This window comes from Fistularia commersonii, chromosome 24 (assembly GCF_037954325.1).
Source record: "Fistularia commersonii isolate RoL2024-O1a breed Wild chromosome 24, RoL_Fcom_v1.0, whole genome shotgun sequence".
Classification (NCBI taxonomy): Eukaryota; Metazoa; Chordata; class Actinopteri; order Syngnathiformes; family Fistulariidae; genus Fistularia; species Fistularia commersonii.
This window is the reverse complement of record NC_141307.1, coordinates 5,993,170-6,010,268: the sequence shown is the minus strand read 5'-3', so window position 1 is coordinate 6,010,268 and position 17,099 is coordinate 5,993,170. Positions and strand designations below refer to the sequence as shown.

The 17,099-nt window shown below is 42.3% G+C and overlaps 1 protein-coding gene across 1 annotated transcript; it reads right to left on the bottom strand.

Annotated features, from left to right (window-relative positions):
* Positions 1-1,190: 1,190 nt before the first annotated feature.
* Positions 1,191-4,947, bottom strand: rpl14 (ribosomal protein L14). Its single transcript, XM_086171655.1, has 6 exons — positions 4,896-4,947; positions 4,248-4,349; positions 4,081-4,175; positions 3,192-3,291; positions 2,084-2,137; positions 1,191-1,298 (listed from the first exon to the last, which is right to left on the bottom strand). Exons 1-6 carry the CDS (start codon positions 4,896-4,898, stop codon positions 1,239-1,241), a joined length of 414 nt encoding a protein of 137 aa, XP_086027781.1. The 5' UTR covers positions 4,899-4,947; the 3' UTR covers positions 1,191-1,238.
* Between the last annotated feature and the right edge of the window lie 12,152 nt (positions 4,948-17,099).

Below are 17,099 nucleotides of genomic sequence, written 5' to 3'. Positions count from 1 at the left end.
GACAGAAGCGCCCAGTGTCCGTCCGACGTTGTGTAACCACCCTCATTTTCTTTTGTTTTCTATTTATGGAACCAAAGTAAACAAAATCCTGGACGAAAAGAGAACTTCTACCATATCCTCTAGACTGCTATCCGTGAATTCTGTACAAAGGAGGTTAAATCACTAGTTTTATGACTGAAGATAACCATTTCATCCGTATAACTTGGTAACTTCCCATGTGTCCAGCAGGTTTGAGGTCTGTCTCATGTCTGTTTTCTGCTTTAGAAAAGCCATACTGCAAGCATCATCGAAAGAAGATGTGAACAGAGGCGTAGCCATGGTAACCACTGTGCACATGAGCTGTGTTGTGATGGTTGTGTGCATCGAAAAGCGGTTAGGCAAGGAAATAAACCAGTGCTTGCAATGCTCTGAAAGCTCAGCTGGATAAAATCTTATTTTTCCACACGCCTGCTTCAGTTTAAATTTGAAGTTTACGTAACCGGGATGTGGTTTTCCCTCCGAAGCCACAGGGTTCTCAAACAGCCAAGCCTGTAACTGCCCACAGCAATGAGTGTTTGTAGCTGCATGAACGCAGTGATTCCACAAAGATTAAGAATCCAAAACAAATGATCATCTTGGATATTCAGATAGTCACCTGACCGTTCAACTGCATACATTGAATGTCACAAGTGAGTGGTTTCACTTTCTCATCAAAAGTATGAGCATACCTGGTTGCTACACACAACTACAATGATAAAGGCCTTAAAGTTGAGCAGACCTACTGATAAATAGGCTTCAGCATTTGGTATGCGGTATTCTGCATCTTGCCTTGACACTTATTTGAAACTGCCTCTCCAGCCTCACTGTCTTATATCCCTTTGGGTTTGGTTCTTATAGAAAAGGCCTTCTTTCAAATGATAGGGAGCAGTTGCATATTTCTTAAGTGCTATGGAATTTAATGTGGTGCGCACTTTAGTAGAAAATGACCCACGCAGGGCTGGTATTAAAATTTGAGTTAGTTGTTCAGACATGCGACAGAACACCACTCCCTCAAGAATTTAGGTGTGTAAGGAACATTGAATTCCCGGAAGCATGCAAATACTGTACAGATGACCGAAAGCTGTAAACACTCCCTTCTTTAGTGACAGCAACTGTGGGAATGTCTTCAATCAAGCCACAGGTTAAACCAATTTCATTGAATAAACACATGATTAAGTGAGAGAATTGAAAACATTTATTTTGACTGTTCAAAATGAATTTCACTTCTTTGCTGCCTCCTTCTGGAGCTTCTTCACCTCATGCTTGATGATCCTGTTTCTCTGCAAAGAAAGTACTATAGTTGAGAAGACAAAAAAAACAACAACACTAATGACACTAAATTAGTTCAGACAGATCCATTGGTTGTTTGACCTTCTTCCTTCAAACTAAACCCCAAAGTGAGACAGGTCACAGTGCACTTTCAATATAAAACACCATTTTAAGTGTGGCTATCTTTGAGGAAAATAAAACAATCTAATTGTTAACACTGATGTGAGTTTAAATTGTACGCAAAACAAAGTAAGGGTTAAGCTAAATGAATAAATGCCTTGGTCCATGTAGGGGTTTCCTGTTAGGGCTCCTCACATACCGAGGTTTCTGTAGAAATTGTGGAACTACTGCACATTGTTTATTGATCTGAGGGCTCTACCATTTTTCTGTCCTCATTCCAAATACTGGAAACAAAAATCTAAATGTTCAAAAGGCTGAGTGTGCCAATCTTTTGGGACTGATCAACCTCTCGACAGACAGAACAAATATATCTTCAAGACTGTGTCGAGATGACAGATAGGTGACTGTTGCATAAAGAAAAACTAAAGTACAACACCAGCTACTGCGGATGAATTCCCAAGTCTCTCAATTTTCACAGGTATATCGAGAGAACCAATATTTTCTCAAAAACATTTCCCCTTCCCTGGCAAACCGTATACAATCTCTTTTATTTCCTCTTTCATGTTCCACAATAGCTATAGTTTCCCCTTTTGTCTGATTCTAGCTTTCACATAGATCTTAAGCTATGAACAGCCAGGAATAAATGTACAGTGGGTTGGTGCCTCGGGCCACTTACCATTCTCTTGGCCTTCATCACCTTGTAGCGGTCAAAGTCGGACATCTTGGCCCTCTGAAAGAGTAAAAAAGACGACCGTCAGTGCCAAAAACAGAATTGAAAAGATTTTCCTTAACACCTTTGTATTTTGAAAGGGAAAGCCGTACCCTCAGTGGCATTTTAGAGGGGCTTTATGACTGTGATAATATAAGAAAACATCACTACTTAAAATAATGAATGGGTTCTAGTGATAAAAAATACGTAATACAAAAGTCTCCTTTTCCAGTATGTTCCAAATATTTTGGGATTCCGGTCCGAAACATTATGCAAAAGTGCTCAGCCTGGAAAGACTAAGCGATGCAATTTTGACTTCATCACTCATAAATGACAATGATCCAAACGGAAAAAAGCCAGCATATTATAACTCATGCATTGTAATGCCACTACAACTCTTCTGAATTCAACATCTTTTTTTAAAGCTAGAATTACACTCAGTTATTCATAATGTTTTAGGCAAATACGTAATACTATAAACAGTAATACTTTTTAATCAGTTCTGTTTTATGAGCGACCTCTCTAAAAACATCTTTATTCCAGTGGTAATGAAAAATATCCAATGTCACATTAGTATTCACCACAGGTTGGGATATTTGTTTTAGTAGGGCATTATGCTTCCATGGATTGACGCATATTGCTTTGACTAGTTGGATTAAATAGTGAAACTGATTTGTGCCAAGTAATGTAAACATATGATCTAAGTTGATCAGGCTCTTAAATGTGAGCCGAACATAATGATCCTATAGAAGTAATCTTCTTACGTAGCATTCCTGCCACAAACTTACTTCCATGTCGGAAATCTGACTGTGCTCTGACAACGTTGTTAGAACGCTGTACTTTTTTTTTTGTTGGGAAGCACTGTTATCTAGAGCATGACTGATATTTCACCACCATCCTTTGATAAGACTGTACCTCTGTCCCACACCTGGGCATATGGGAATACTGCAGTGGCTTTAACACAAGACAGTATTTAAAATGTCCAGGTTCTTATTTTTCTACAGACCAGTTATGCACCTTTTCATACGATCTCATCAATATATACAGCCCGCTATAGAGTTCTTACAAATCTTACCTTTGCTTTGGCCTCAATCTTTTTGGCCCAGCTGGTCTCTGCCCACTTCTCATTGACTTGGGCCTTCTCCCAGGCCCTCCTCACAAACTTCTGACGAGCACTGTGGAACATCAAATACCAGAACTGTTATAGCAAGAATGTTGGACTCATAAACCTGTTTCTAGGATGAAAGGGGACTCCAGATTCATGTTGATACTGTCAATGATGAATATAGCGTGTTAGAGCTGCATCGCTGTGATCAGCCGTGACACAGTTTCTTCACCACTGTTTGAAGGTGGTTCAATTTTGGCTAAAGCAATTCAGACATGCTGCCTGTTACACGTTTGGAAAACAAATATTTACAGTAGTTACGCTATACAAAAAAGTTCGATAAAAGAAAGAACCCGGCCAAGCAGTAGAGAAGACTCATAATAATTAAAATTTAGCATCATTCAACCTTACTGAACAACAGTTGTCCCGTTTTAGATTGAAAACACAATTTAGGCATAGTATGAAAAACACAAAATGTTACCACTTCATCCATTACCCGAAGACAAAAGCAAATCAGAAAATCGGAAGACACTTAACCCTGTGCTAAACAGTTCACAAGGGACTGGGATTTTCAAGTAATGGAGCTCATTAATAAGAGTGGGTGAAAAGGTAAGAATTTGGGGCATTTACTGGTACAACTACAACTCCAGTCTTCAAAGAGAGCATGTGTTGCGTTCCGCAACATTTTTAAAAATTCACGCTATTACCAGTTTTATATTTCCAATATGAACTATTATTTATGTAGTTGACTGACAGACCAAGAAAGGTCAGGTGGATGATATGAAGGCAGACTCTAAAACAGGACCCACACCGGGGGTATGTCAGGACTCAAAGCATATAAGCTGATCAGCAGTCTCACCTGTGAGGTACTTTGATGACATAGTCTGTGAGCTGCAAGCACTTGAAGGGCATGGATTGCCTCTTCACACCTGTGCAGGGCCCATCGACAAGGGCCTGCAGAAAAATAAACCAACGATTAAATCCACTATTTCACTGATGAAAGCATATTTCCGGCAGATCACTCACTCTATTTTGGTCGATGACATCAACAATGGCCACCAGCTTGCCAGCATGGGGTCCGAAAGAGATGTAGGCGACACGCCCGATCTCAACGAAGCGCTTGTACACCTGAGAAAACGTCAGTTCATATATTTACAAATAATAAGGTTGAGTTTGTGATATCTAAGACATCATCAAGCAGGGCCAGGAAATTGCTGAGAAAATAGAGAATACTCCTGATTTCTCAATAACTCAGTTTGACCCAAAACACCAGGGTTAGCTTGAGAGTACGCATAGCTAATACACATATTCCATATTATAAGCAAGCATTTATTTGTCGTTAATCGTGCATCACCAGAGAACATGAAACAAACAGATTTATGTATGTATTATCGCCGATTAATGTAATATTTGGTGGCAACTACATTTGTTAACTTGATAGCGCCGTTTTCGGCCTTCCTATCCGTATGTACCACGTTGGATTTCGGTGCATAGCATTAGCCTCAGTATTGTCGTAGAAAAGTAGGATAACCCGACATGAAGGATTTCAAACACTTCACAAATATACATAAAAATGTGTTAGGAGTACGATTAGATGTCGGAGGTAGGGGAAAGGGGACGATATTACAAATATATTTGCTTTTTGAATCGCTAGACACGTTATGGCGAACTCACCATGATGGCAGTCCGGGAGCAAAAAGGACGTTACAGTTTCCGGCAGACGTACTTACGACTTCCGCCAGCTTGCCACGCATGCGCAATGGCTTGTAGCTTATTGTTTAACGAGTAAATGTAGCATAATAAACGTTATTAATCTTCCACATTGAGACAAGAATCGCGACTAAAGTTCATTCGTATCTTTGGCACAATTATTGCCAAACATTATTCAATAATAACCAATCGATTCAGAAGTGAAAGTCGGGATTTCGTGCTTGCACTTCAGCTGTACTCATCCATTACGGCTAATTTTCACTTTGAAAACACGTTTATCTTTTTTTATTCTGCACATAACAATTATAAGACTCAATGGCTGGAAGGCCTCAGTTCTGCAACAAAACCGGTGAGGGAAAAAGAAAAACCTTGTTAAAGTCTTTGCATATTGGACCGTGCATCACTCTGTCGCATTCCGTTCATTTACAGAATGAACTATTGAACACTAGATAGTTTCTTCTGAATAAAAAAGCGCTAGTAAGTTCCCAATTAGATTTTTCAAATCAAGAATATGTCATCTGCGTGTATTTTAAAAGGTTTTTTTTACATGACAAAATAATTCATACATTTCATGAAAATAAGTGACTATAACATCGCAGGATGATTAAGAAGGACAGGAATATTGACATCCACTAAATAAACGGTCGTAGTTGGAGTCACTTCTCCTTGGGCGATGGGAAACCCAGCGCTACTCGTGGGTTTGGCCAAAAAAAAACCCCAGAGATTCTTTATTCACATTTTAGTTTTTCTCATTTGTCTAATTATGATGAACACATGTCACATCACCTCGGAGGTATTCGGCAGGTGACACAGTTTATTGTCAAATAAAAATCCATGTTTCTTCACGGCAAGTTTAAAGTAATACCTGAACGCTTCACGAAAAGGCGGTCGTTTACTGTTGGGTACGGAGTCAAATAAGATTACCGGTAGCTGATTATTAAATACAAAGTGCTTCTCCTTGTCCTTTTGGCTTGTCCCTTCAGGGGTCGCCACAGAGACTCAACCTTCTCCATCTAACCCTATTCTCTGTATCCTCCCCTCGCACACCAACTACCTTCATATCTTCTCTCACTACGTCCATAAATCTTCTCTTTGGTCTCCCTTTAGACCTCCTGCATGGCAGCTCCAATTCCAGCATCCGTCTGCCAATATATTCACTATCCCTCCTCTGTTCATGACCCAACCATCTCAGTCTGGCTTCTCTGACCTTCTCTCCAAAACATCCAACATGTGCTGTCCCTCTGATGGATTAATTCCTGATCCTGACCGTCCTTGTCACTCCCAAAGAGAACCTCAACATCTTCATCTCTGCATCCTCCAGCTCTGCCTCCTGCCTTTTCATAATTTTCCCTGGTTCTAGAGCATGCAGCATCGCTGGTCTCACCACTGTCTTGGCATTTGCTTTCATTCTGGACAATAGTCTTCGATCACATAGTACCCCTGACACTTTTCTCCCCCCCTTCCAACCTGCTTGGACCCGTCTCTTCACCTCTTTTCCACATTCTCCGTTGTTCTCCGTTGTCTGTTGACCCCAAATACCTGAAATCCTCCAGCTTCTTGATCTCTACTCCCTGGAGCCTCACCTTTCCACCCGAGTTCCTCTCATTCACACACATATAGTCTGTCTTGCTGCGACTAACTTTCATTCCTCTCCTTTCCAGAGCATACCTCCACCTCTCTAGATTTTCCTCTACCTGCTTTCTGCTCTCACTACATATCACAATGTCATCTGCCAACTTCACGGTCCACGGAGATTCCTGTCTAACCTCATCTGTCAGCCTGTTCATCACCATTGCAAACAAGAAGGGGCTCAGAGCTGATCCCTGACGGAGGCCCGCCTCCACCTTCAACTTCTCTGTTACCCCTACAGCACACCGTACCACTGTCTAACCGCTAGCGTACATGTCCTGCACCAGTTTAACATTCTTCTCTGCCCCTCCAGACTTCCTCATACAATACCAGAGCTCCTCTCTTGGCACCCTGTCATATGCTTTTTCTAGGTCTACAAAAACACAATGCAGCTCCCTCTGGCTTTCTCTGTACTTCTCTATTAGCATTCTCAACGCAAATACTACATCCGTAGTACTCTTTCTAGGCATGAAGCCAAACTGCTGCTCACAAATGCCGACTTCTGCTCTCAATCTAGTTGCCACTAATCTTTCCCATATCTTAATTGTATGGCTCATCGACTTTATCCCTCTATAGATGGCACAAATCTGCACATCCCCTTTATTCTTAAAAATAGGCACCATCGCACATCGTCTCTATTCCTCAGGCATCGTCTCACTCTCTAAGATCCCGTTGAATAATCGAGTCAGAAAATCTACCGCTGCCTCTCCTAGACACTTCCACACCTCCATGGGTATATCATCAGGACCAACTGCTTTTCCACTCTTCATCCTCTTCAATGCCTTCCTCACTTCACTTTTACTAATTTGAGCTACTTTGTGGTCTACAATAGTCACGTCTTTTACCCTCGCCTCTCTTTCATTTTCCACATTCATCAGCTCTTCAAGGTACTCTGCCCATCTTCCCATCACTCCTCTCGCATCTGTCAATACGTTTTCCACTCTATCCTTAATCACCCGGACCTGCTGTAATCCTTTCCATCATTCCAACCTGTATAGATCAGTCTCACCCTCCTTACTATCCAACTGAGCACTTTCTACTTCCTACTTGCCTTTCAGATGACACACCAAGTACTCCTCTACCTGTCTCCCTGATAACACCAGCTGTTGTTGTCCAATCATCTGGAAGCTCTCCCTGACCACCCAGACCCTTTCTCAACTCCTCCCTTTTCAGCTTCCACCACTTTGTTCCCTGCTCTGCTCTTGTCCTCTTGATCTTCCTTGTCACCAGAGTCATTCCACAAACCACCATCCTATGCTGTCTGGCTACACTCTCACCCACAACTACTTTGCAGTTGCTGATCTCTTTCAGGTTACCTTGTCTATACAAGATGTAGTTTACCTGTGTGCTCCTACCTCCGCTCTTATAAGTTACCCTATGTTCCTGTTTTTTCTGGAAAAAGGTGTTCACTACAGCCATTTCCATCCTTTTTGCAAAATCTACCACCATCTGTCCCTCTGCATTCCCATCCTGGATACCAAATCTGCCCATCACTTCTTCATCCCCTCTATTGCCTTTACCAGCATGTCCATTGAAGTCTGCACCAATTACCACTCTCCCATTTCTGGGAATATTCTGCATCCCTTCATCTAACACATTCCAGAACTTCATACCTTCAGTTTCCAGTTTCAGACTCCTAAGTCTATCTGACATTCTTTTCACCTCCAGAACGCTCCCAACAAACTCCTTCAAGATAACTCCTACTCCATTTCTCTTCTTGTCAGTACCATAATAGTACAACTTAAAGCCTGCTCCTAAGCTTCTAGCCTTACTACATTTCCACCTGGTCCTCTGGACACACCGTATATCCACCTTCCTTCTATGCATCATGTCGACCGACTCTCTACCTTTTACCATCATAGTCCCGATATTCAAAGTCCCTACTCTCAGTCCCGGGCTCTTTCCTTTCCTCCTCTCTCTCTGCTTCCAAACATGCACGTATCCCAGTTAAAAATGTGTAGCCATTTTAAGCCGTCAAAAGTGTTGGAAAGGCAGTCACAAAGTACCGTTCTGTGCAACAAACAACACAACATGGTGGTCAGTCAGCAAACTCACACGTACACTATTTACGTACACTTTTTTTTATTGATCGAGAATCGTAATATACACGGCCAGATAAATTACTGCTAAATTACTGCCATTCCTGCACAGTGTCCGACTCAAGCTCCGAGCCCGGGTCTGGCGGGGAGGCTGTGGGCGGAGGAGTCGTCCGTCTCCTGCACCACCCGGGTCTGTTTCTTCTGCAGCTCTGGCATCCGCTTCCGGGTGTCACGATGCTCCTCCAGCTTAGGAAGGGAAAAAAAAAAAGGTTGCAAGCACGAGTTAAACTTTCAGAATACAGCTGGGAGCAGCGGCGCACCTGCGACACATCAGGCCTCGTCAAGAGGAGGACAAGAGGAGTCTGCCAGCGACCCTTTGGGCCAGATCGTTGGTTGTTCCTCCCTCGTACACGGCTTGACCACTCGTTGATCCTATCAAGAGGACGGGTCCTTTACTCCTCCTATTGTCAGCTTTTGAACCCACTCAAGGTGCAACTGCCCCCCCCACACCCTCGACTTCTGTGATGCCTGCCAGGGAGACGAATGTAAGACTGCTTTTATGACCCGTTGTTCACTTCCCTGGTTAACCATGTACTCTTTGACTTTATTAACATTTTTGTGTTTGTCTATCCGGAGGACAGTGTCACTGTCGGACCCTTGTCGGCACGGTCCCGCATCAGCTGTTGGAGAACCGCCTCGATGTCAAGGCCGTGAAACTTGAGTTTCACATGAACCGAGGCTCATGCGAAAGTTACCAGGGGTCGGCTCTGGCAGTCGATCGGGGGATACCGAAGGTCCTTGTCCGCATGCGCAAATCTGTCTCTGTATTGATCATGTTATGTGTTTGAAAGGTAATGCCTGAGTCGCCCCCCCCCGTTCAGAGATGTTTTGACAGACGGCTTCTTTGACTCTTACCCCAAACCATTGGTCTCCTCTGGCCAGGATATGAACACTGCTGTCTTCAAACAAACAGCCCTCGTCCTTCAGGTGTAGGTGGACCGTGGACTCCTGCCCTGAAGTGGCGACTCTCCTGTGTCGCGCCATCCGTTTGTGCCGAGATCGTTTGGTCTCTCCAATGTAGGCATCCTCAGTGCAAGTGACCACACTCGCACCACAATCTCAATCTTATGTCCTTTGAGTGCACAGTTTTTTTTTTTTTTTTGTTTCAGGGTCTTGTCGGTTTCGAAATTTAACGGTCTTCGGGGTCTTTTGGATTTTCCCCAAACACCGGCGGCATATGGTAGGACTATCTTTCGTTTGTAGTCTTCCTTCTGTTCGAACTAAAATACCTGTGCTGGAATTCTGTAAACTCACCAATGTGCTTTTTTTCCCTCTCAAAGTAGGTAATGCTAATTTGTGTTTCCTCGGACGGGTGATCGAGATACAGTCTCTTCACATGCGGACCCCTTAGGCTCGTCCGTTCCGGCGCTGACTCATCTGCCTTCTCCCAATTTGAAAATGATTCCCACACGAGAGCCCAACTAAGAGTTGATGTTGCAAGAAGAACTTTAAACTGCTGGACAAAGTAGGGACCATTTGTGTCACGAGGTGCGGGGGCAGACTCAGGCAGGGAACCAGACCTCAGAGCAGGAATCTGGGTTGAAGCGCTTTATTGAGTAGAACGGCAGGTAGGGTGTCGCTGGTAAGCCCCTGGCCCCGAGACAGAGTTGCACAGGCGGGGTGACGGCAGGACAGGGTCAGATGTTACACCGGCTGGTTGTGACAGGGTACCGCAGTGGTCTGGGACATCCACAATCCCCCGGCCTCAGGCAGAGCGTGCCGCTGCCCTTTATAGGGCTCTTGATTAGCGGCAGCTGACGCCGATTGCGAATTAATCCCAGCCGTGTCTCCTCTCGGCAGCCGAAAGTTAGCACTTGCCCACCGGTATCCTCTGCTCAGCCTTCAAACTGGCAAGATCAAAAGTTTGTCCGTCCTTTGACTTGTTTTTGTCTCTGTATTGATCACGGTATGTTATGTGTTTGAAACGGCATTTAATGTCGGCAAGAAGTCGCATATAAGAACCATTTAATTTTAGCTGTCTGTTTAATGGTGTCATCCAGCAACCTTTATCTAACTTGGTGTTTTCAATATGACATATTTTGGGAGGTTTGGAGCAGTCTACTTTTTCTGTGAAATCACTGCATATCGCAACGGGGCAGGTGAGGGCAATAATCTAAAAGCTATGCAGAGGTGCATTGCCCCTATCGATCTTTTACTGGGTTGGGTTGCCGTTGTATGCACAGACCCCCAGGAGCCTGTAGGGGCAGAGCATGAGAACTGACTGACTTGACCCTACCTGTGTGTGAAGGGGAAACACAAATTTTTTTTTTGTACCAAAATGTGAAGGTTTTACTGGCAGTCTGTCCAGCTGCTGCAGCCTGAAGGTCCAAGGTCTAGATAGATGTGTGTCCTTATTTGTAAAAATTTCAGTCTGTCACGTAAAGCCAGAACACACACGTAAGCATCAATCACCACTCTGAAAAGCTGGAGTCTGATTTTAATGGGCAATTTATTTACAAGCAAACACTGGATCCCCTAAAACCAAGACTTTCTTATCCGGAGGGGTGAACCGGTGTCCAGTCAAGTTGCGCATCTTTTCTTTCCGACGACTTCCTATAGAGATGTATGTGTACATCTTGATCGACAAGTCAATATCCACATGGTGAAGGAGGTTCAATTCCTAGACCAACAAAATATGGATGTTTTTATGCACATTTGTGGATGGAGGGCTGACTAGATAACTTGGTAAACTAGCTTACAAATGACAGTTGGGGATTCTTTTTTCCAAGTGTTGTGTAAAGTTGGCCAAATGTTTGAAAATAAAGTGAAATCCTGAATCGAAACCTAAGTCCTCTCGCATATTTTCTTTCTAGCTGACTCAGCATGCTTGCTGCTACTCTGCATCTTGCCTAAGAAATGACATTTAGTATTTTTTTTCTTCTAAGTATGAGGCTATATATGTGCAACCCGGATTTATGACACCAGTTAACAGCCACATCGGGTGCCCAACCTGGTGGAAGGCCGACAACAGCCAGTTCGGGTCCCAGCCCTGATACAAGGCCGATGCGGGGCAGTGTCAGGCAAAGCAAGGAGCAGGGCGAGAGATAGGGAGGAGGGGGCCCCCCACTAACCACGGCACCCCAGGGGGAATTTGGGAGTAGCACACGCAAAGACACACCGTTGAAGCCAGCCTGCTGGAGAAAATAAAAAAAAAAAACTGCCGTGGCACTTCGGGTTTTTCATCCACATAGGGGCCCCAGACACACATTTGGTGGGGTATGGATACTTTATTGATTTTTGGAAAAAGATACAAGGAAAATAAAAAGACAAGATAGTTTTTAAAAAGAAAATGCCAAAATAAAAATACAAATTTAGAATACAAGATAAAACTAAATTAAAACATTTAAAATGAGGAAAAACAGGATTCAATAAAACACCGCTCAAACACTTTGCTAACTTTACACAAAACTATCCATATTGCACACACTACCTTGGCTCTCTTAGATTCCGTACTTCTGGGGCTCACCGCACCTACAAGCACAAACACAACATTTAGGGATCCACTGTCAAACACATAACATTGATTTGCAAACATACAATGAGACAGTGCCGTTAAATAACATGAATTAACTAAGAAAAATCAAGGACATCACTTACCATTATTTAGCCGAGCACTTCTGAAAAACACACTCATGACACTTTGCAAAAGAAACATTACGACAACAGTCCATCAAGGTTGTTTCTTGATGCCAATTTTTAGTTTTTTAGTCAAACAGGAGGACCCCGAGGAATGCGTGCAATCCAGCAAGTTGTTTGAGGATGATAGACAGGATTATTTATCTCCTTACTGAGACTACATAGATATATATACCATATCCATCAATTTGAGCCAATACCCTTCTGTATCAGCCAGATCTCATAAACATGTTCAAAATATTGAGCAAATGCACTGGGATACTTCCCACCAAGCTGATTTGAATTGTATGTACATATATAGATTTGCAGGAACAGAACCTTTCTGAGGGGGACTTTACATCCAGAGTCAGACAGCTATATAGTTGAATAAGTGGGAATATAACTTGTAACCTTCAAGTCCCGAAGAAGCCACTGAATTCACATAAAGACTGGCTCGTAGACGACGTTCCGAGAACATTGCAACAACCTGCAAAATAGTTGACTCACCGATCTTCAGATGACCTCACGTGCACAAGATTTAGTCTGCCACCGCTCTTAAGTCACCTTAGAAAACATATTCACTAAAGCCATTTCCATCCTTCCCTCCCATGTCAGATACCAAACATTCCCATCACCTTCCTTCTCCGCATCATGTCAGCCAACTCTGCCTTTTCCTGTATCATCCCATAATCAATGACCCTACTCAGTCCCACACTTTCCGTCTCTGCTGCCCTATTTCCAGCGGCACTAATGGCAGTCAACCCAGGCCTCCACCGATCTGTTCAAGGCGCATATTTGTTTATGGCACAAGTTATGTCTGATGCAACCCTGTGCATTTATCTGTGCTCAGGGAGACCCAACAAGAGGAACAGTATGCAGACACGAGTTACAGGAAAGTGTATTTATTAACACCGTGCAAAAACAATGGTAAAAAGTGGAAAGTCCTTGGCTCCTAAGCAGTTTGTGACTTGATGACAACAACTGCTGCCTCCATAAGGAATTTCCCCGGTTCAGAGACCACGCAGCACTCAGCCGGAATCTCACATCCCCGGCATCGCCCAGGACCAATAGGGGACTGCAACTGGTTACTGTTTACTAAATGCTGTCAGCTGCTCAGAACTGCCTGGAACATATAGAGGGGAAACAGTGCCACAGATGAACAGACAGGTGCTGCAGTGAAACTGATGTACGCCTCAAAGTGTTAAAGCTAAGAGGGCTAGGGCTACCTTCTCAATGGTCTAGTTTGACATTTCAGAAACTTTTGGAAAACAGAAAGGGTTTTCCAACACAGAACGGACGGCCACTTTAATAATCTGACACCAACTTACTCCAGACATGAACGGTGTGCAAAGGAAGTTCCCATCTCAAATCATTGGACTGGGCCAGAGTAACTCAGAAAAGCTGAAAAATCAAACTAAGCAGAGCCTGTGTCATGTACCTGATGAAACTAAAGTCAGAAATACCAGTCCACAGGCACTCGCCAAACAAACGCATTAGATCTGAAAGACAAAATAAGACAAGGTGTGCTTTTCCCAGTCAAAGGAGGCCGCACTGCACCCAGCTGGCTCTCCCCCAGAGCCCTGGCGTCTCCCAGAAATGACGTCACGACGTTAAAAAGCTCAGTGCCCTGGCAGGGACCAATAGGAGGCCACGACCAATTAGCATTGACTAAACGCTCTCCCCTGCTCCCAATTACCTGCAACCTATAGTAAGATCAGATCAACCTAATCCGTTTCCATAGAGGAAATTCATTTTTCATGGTAGTGTAATAGTAATGATGTCAAAAAATAAAAAAGTATATATAGTATAAATATAAGTAGAGAGAGACAGAAGATAGCGAGACATCCACAAATAAATAGACCACAGATACAACAAGAACATCAGGGATAATAATGGACAACATAAAGGAATAGTAAGGGATAAAAATACAGAACCAGAGCTAAACGACAATATAAAAAGAGTGAAAACAATGTATGTAAGATGTATCTCTTCCATACAGAATGGGTGGACTTTTTTTTTACTGTATCATTTTCAAAGTGCATTCGCCTCATCTGCCGGTCTGCAATCGCTATACCGAAAAAGAGAAATGTGGATCAGCATTTTCAGACCGTTCATAAAAACTACGGCACCGACTTCCCTCCGAAAAGTGAGTTGAGAAGGAGAAAGGTGAAGGAACTAAAATCCCAGCTGTCAGGACGGCGGTCATTTTTCTCACAGCTAACTTCAACTCCATTTGAGTCGACAGAATAAGGTATTTACCAAAAAGTACTCTGTTGTAGTGTAAGGGTTCACACAGTTATGCAAGATCCACAAACATTTATTATGTTAAGTATACTCAGTAGATATCAGCTCCTCACCTTCCTGAAAACCTTGATCTCCTTGTCACCAGTCATCCTACAAACCAGAAGTGGGCATTTTACCATCCGGCCAGATCCGTTTTGCTTTCATATCCGGCTCGCCAAACTATTTTCTTTGAATATTTTTACAAGTATTTTCAATCAATATTGAATTTAGAAACTCTTTATTTTTCCCCTTTGCTTAATTTTGTATGGATGATTACTTACAAACTGATGTCGGCGCATTTATTTGATCATTAATTACTTTAAAGTTGAAATAAAATGCCAAAAAAATGGAGTATTTAACTAGAAATTTTCATTTTGTTCAGTTGACATGATAACTTGTTGACCCGTGCATAAAAGTTAAATAAGACATGTGGCCTGCCAGCCAAAATAATTGCCCCCCCCTGGGATACACCCTCACCTACAACTACTTTTCAGTCACTGATCTCTTTCAGGTTACCTTACCCATACAAGATATATTCTACCTGTGTGCTCCTACCGCCGCTCTTATAAGTTACCCTATGTTTTTGTCTTTTCTGGAAAAAAGTGTTCACTACAGTCATTTCCATCCTTTTTGCAAAGTCTACCACTATCTGTCCCTCTGCGTTCCTAGCCTGGATACCAAACCTGCCCATCACTTCCTCGTCACCTCTGTTGCCCGCACCAACATGTCCATTTAAGTCTGGGCAAGTTCATTGACCACTCTCTCACCATTCACACTGCATTTAGTTAGCGAATCCTTATATTTGTAATGACAATAAAGTTGAATATAATCTAATCTAATCATCTCTGTGGATATTCTGCATCATTTCATCAAACTCATTCCAGAACCTCTCCTTCTCCTCTGACTGACATCCCACCTGTGGGGCATTGACATGAACATAATTGAGCATCACATCTTCAATTTCTAATTTCAGACTCCTAAGTCTATCTGACATTCTTTTCACCTTCAGAACATTCCTCACAAACTCCTCCTTCAAGATAACTCCTACTCCATTTCTCTTCCTATCAGTACCATGATAGTGCAACTTAAAATTCTATCAATATCTAACTGATGGAAATATCCCATGAAGGGCTCCCCTTAAACGTTGCTTATTTAGGAGCATTGGTGCATACTGGCTGGAAAAAATATCCTGCACGTAAGCAAGAGTCAAAATGATTGACAAAAGGAAATACGTTAGTGCCTTCTCCTATTTTTCAATTAAATATACTAAAATCACATGGGTGTTTCCTCAATCTAATCTGAAAAAAAAAGGATTGAAATCCCAAAAAGGTCCGGTTAAGATAGTAAAATTTGTACAGGTGCAATTTATTAAAAAGTCTGCAACAAGACAGTACGCACAACCAACCACAAGATAGCGCCATTTAATAGCTTTCCACGTTGGAGAGTGATTAAGAACTCAATTGTTTGCAGTGGGTTTGGGGGATGAGACATTTATTGCCTTCAACAGGGCTGCAGGGAAACTACTGGTACAATATCCTCTGGGTTGATTTATGTTTTATGTCTGAGAGGGCATGCTGGTTACAGTTTGAAAATATATTTACGGTCACATCAGCGTCTTTTGTTGTACACAATGCAGCTTGTGAACGCAGTGGCAACAACCTCTAAATCCCAGAGCAATAACCATAAACACATGACAACGATGTAAACAAATGCTCCTGCACCATGAAATACATTATGTTCTCTCCTGATTGTTGGCCATAGGCATAAGCATATCAAAAAGCTCATAAATTCAGCTCATAGAAAGATTGCATCTGTTTGTTGCTTGTTCCCGAGGCTGCTTATAATTATATTTTTCATATTAGGACTTTGGTGCAACACGGAGTAGCTCTCTGAAGAAATCATATGCTCTACACATGTAGATGAAGGTCTTAACATCAAGCTTGGTGTGCAGAGACAAACACAAGTTTACATAAAAAAGTATACATTGTTATGTATACAGCATTTTAAAATTGATATCTTGCCCATTGAGCCTCTGGAAAAAAAGGAACTCGCATTTTTATTGAATTTAATTGAATTTAGATGCTGCGCATTCATCAAAAATTGGACCTGAATCAGATTTAAGAATATTTGCGGAGACAGGAATCTTGAATGTGGGCCAACAACTTAAAAATCAAGTTTCTTTAACATTCTCATCAAACTCATTGACATAATGAAAACACTGTTTGGTGTACTGACTGTTTTTGAGTAGATTTATACATGACAATTGTCATTTAGGTGCATTTATTGCCCAAAATAGCAATGTGGATGAGACCGACAGTGCTTACATAAATCCTGTTGCATTGCTTTCTATTTAAATGTAATTTCTATAAGCAGTTATTGCATAAAAGTAAACCTCATATGGTCATGCGACTGTATTACTTTTAAACAATATAAATTAGTTGATGGTACGCAAAGGCTGTAAACTGTCACACCACCATATGTCATATAATCTAGAAGCCAATGCGTATCATCGAGATTCTAGAGCAGGAGTTTTTTCAACCCA

What these genes read in the sequence shown, in the direction of transcription:
- rpl14 (XM_086171655.1), bottom strand. An exon ending in AGATTGAGGCCAAAGCAAAG is followed by an intron (nt 2,138 to 3,191) that starts GTAAGATTTGTA and finishes TTACTCTTTCAG; the next exon opens with AGGGCCAAGATGTCCGACTT. An exon ending in TGATGAAGGCCAAGAGAATG is followed by an intron (nt 1,299 to 2,083) that starts GTAAGTGGCCCG and finishes CTTTCTTTGCAG; the next exon opens with AGAAACAGGATCATCAAGCA.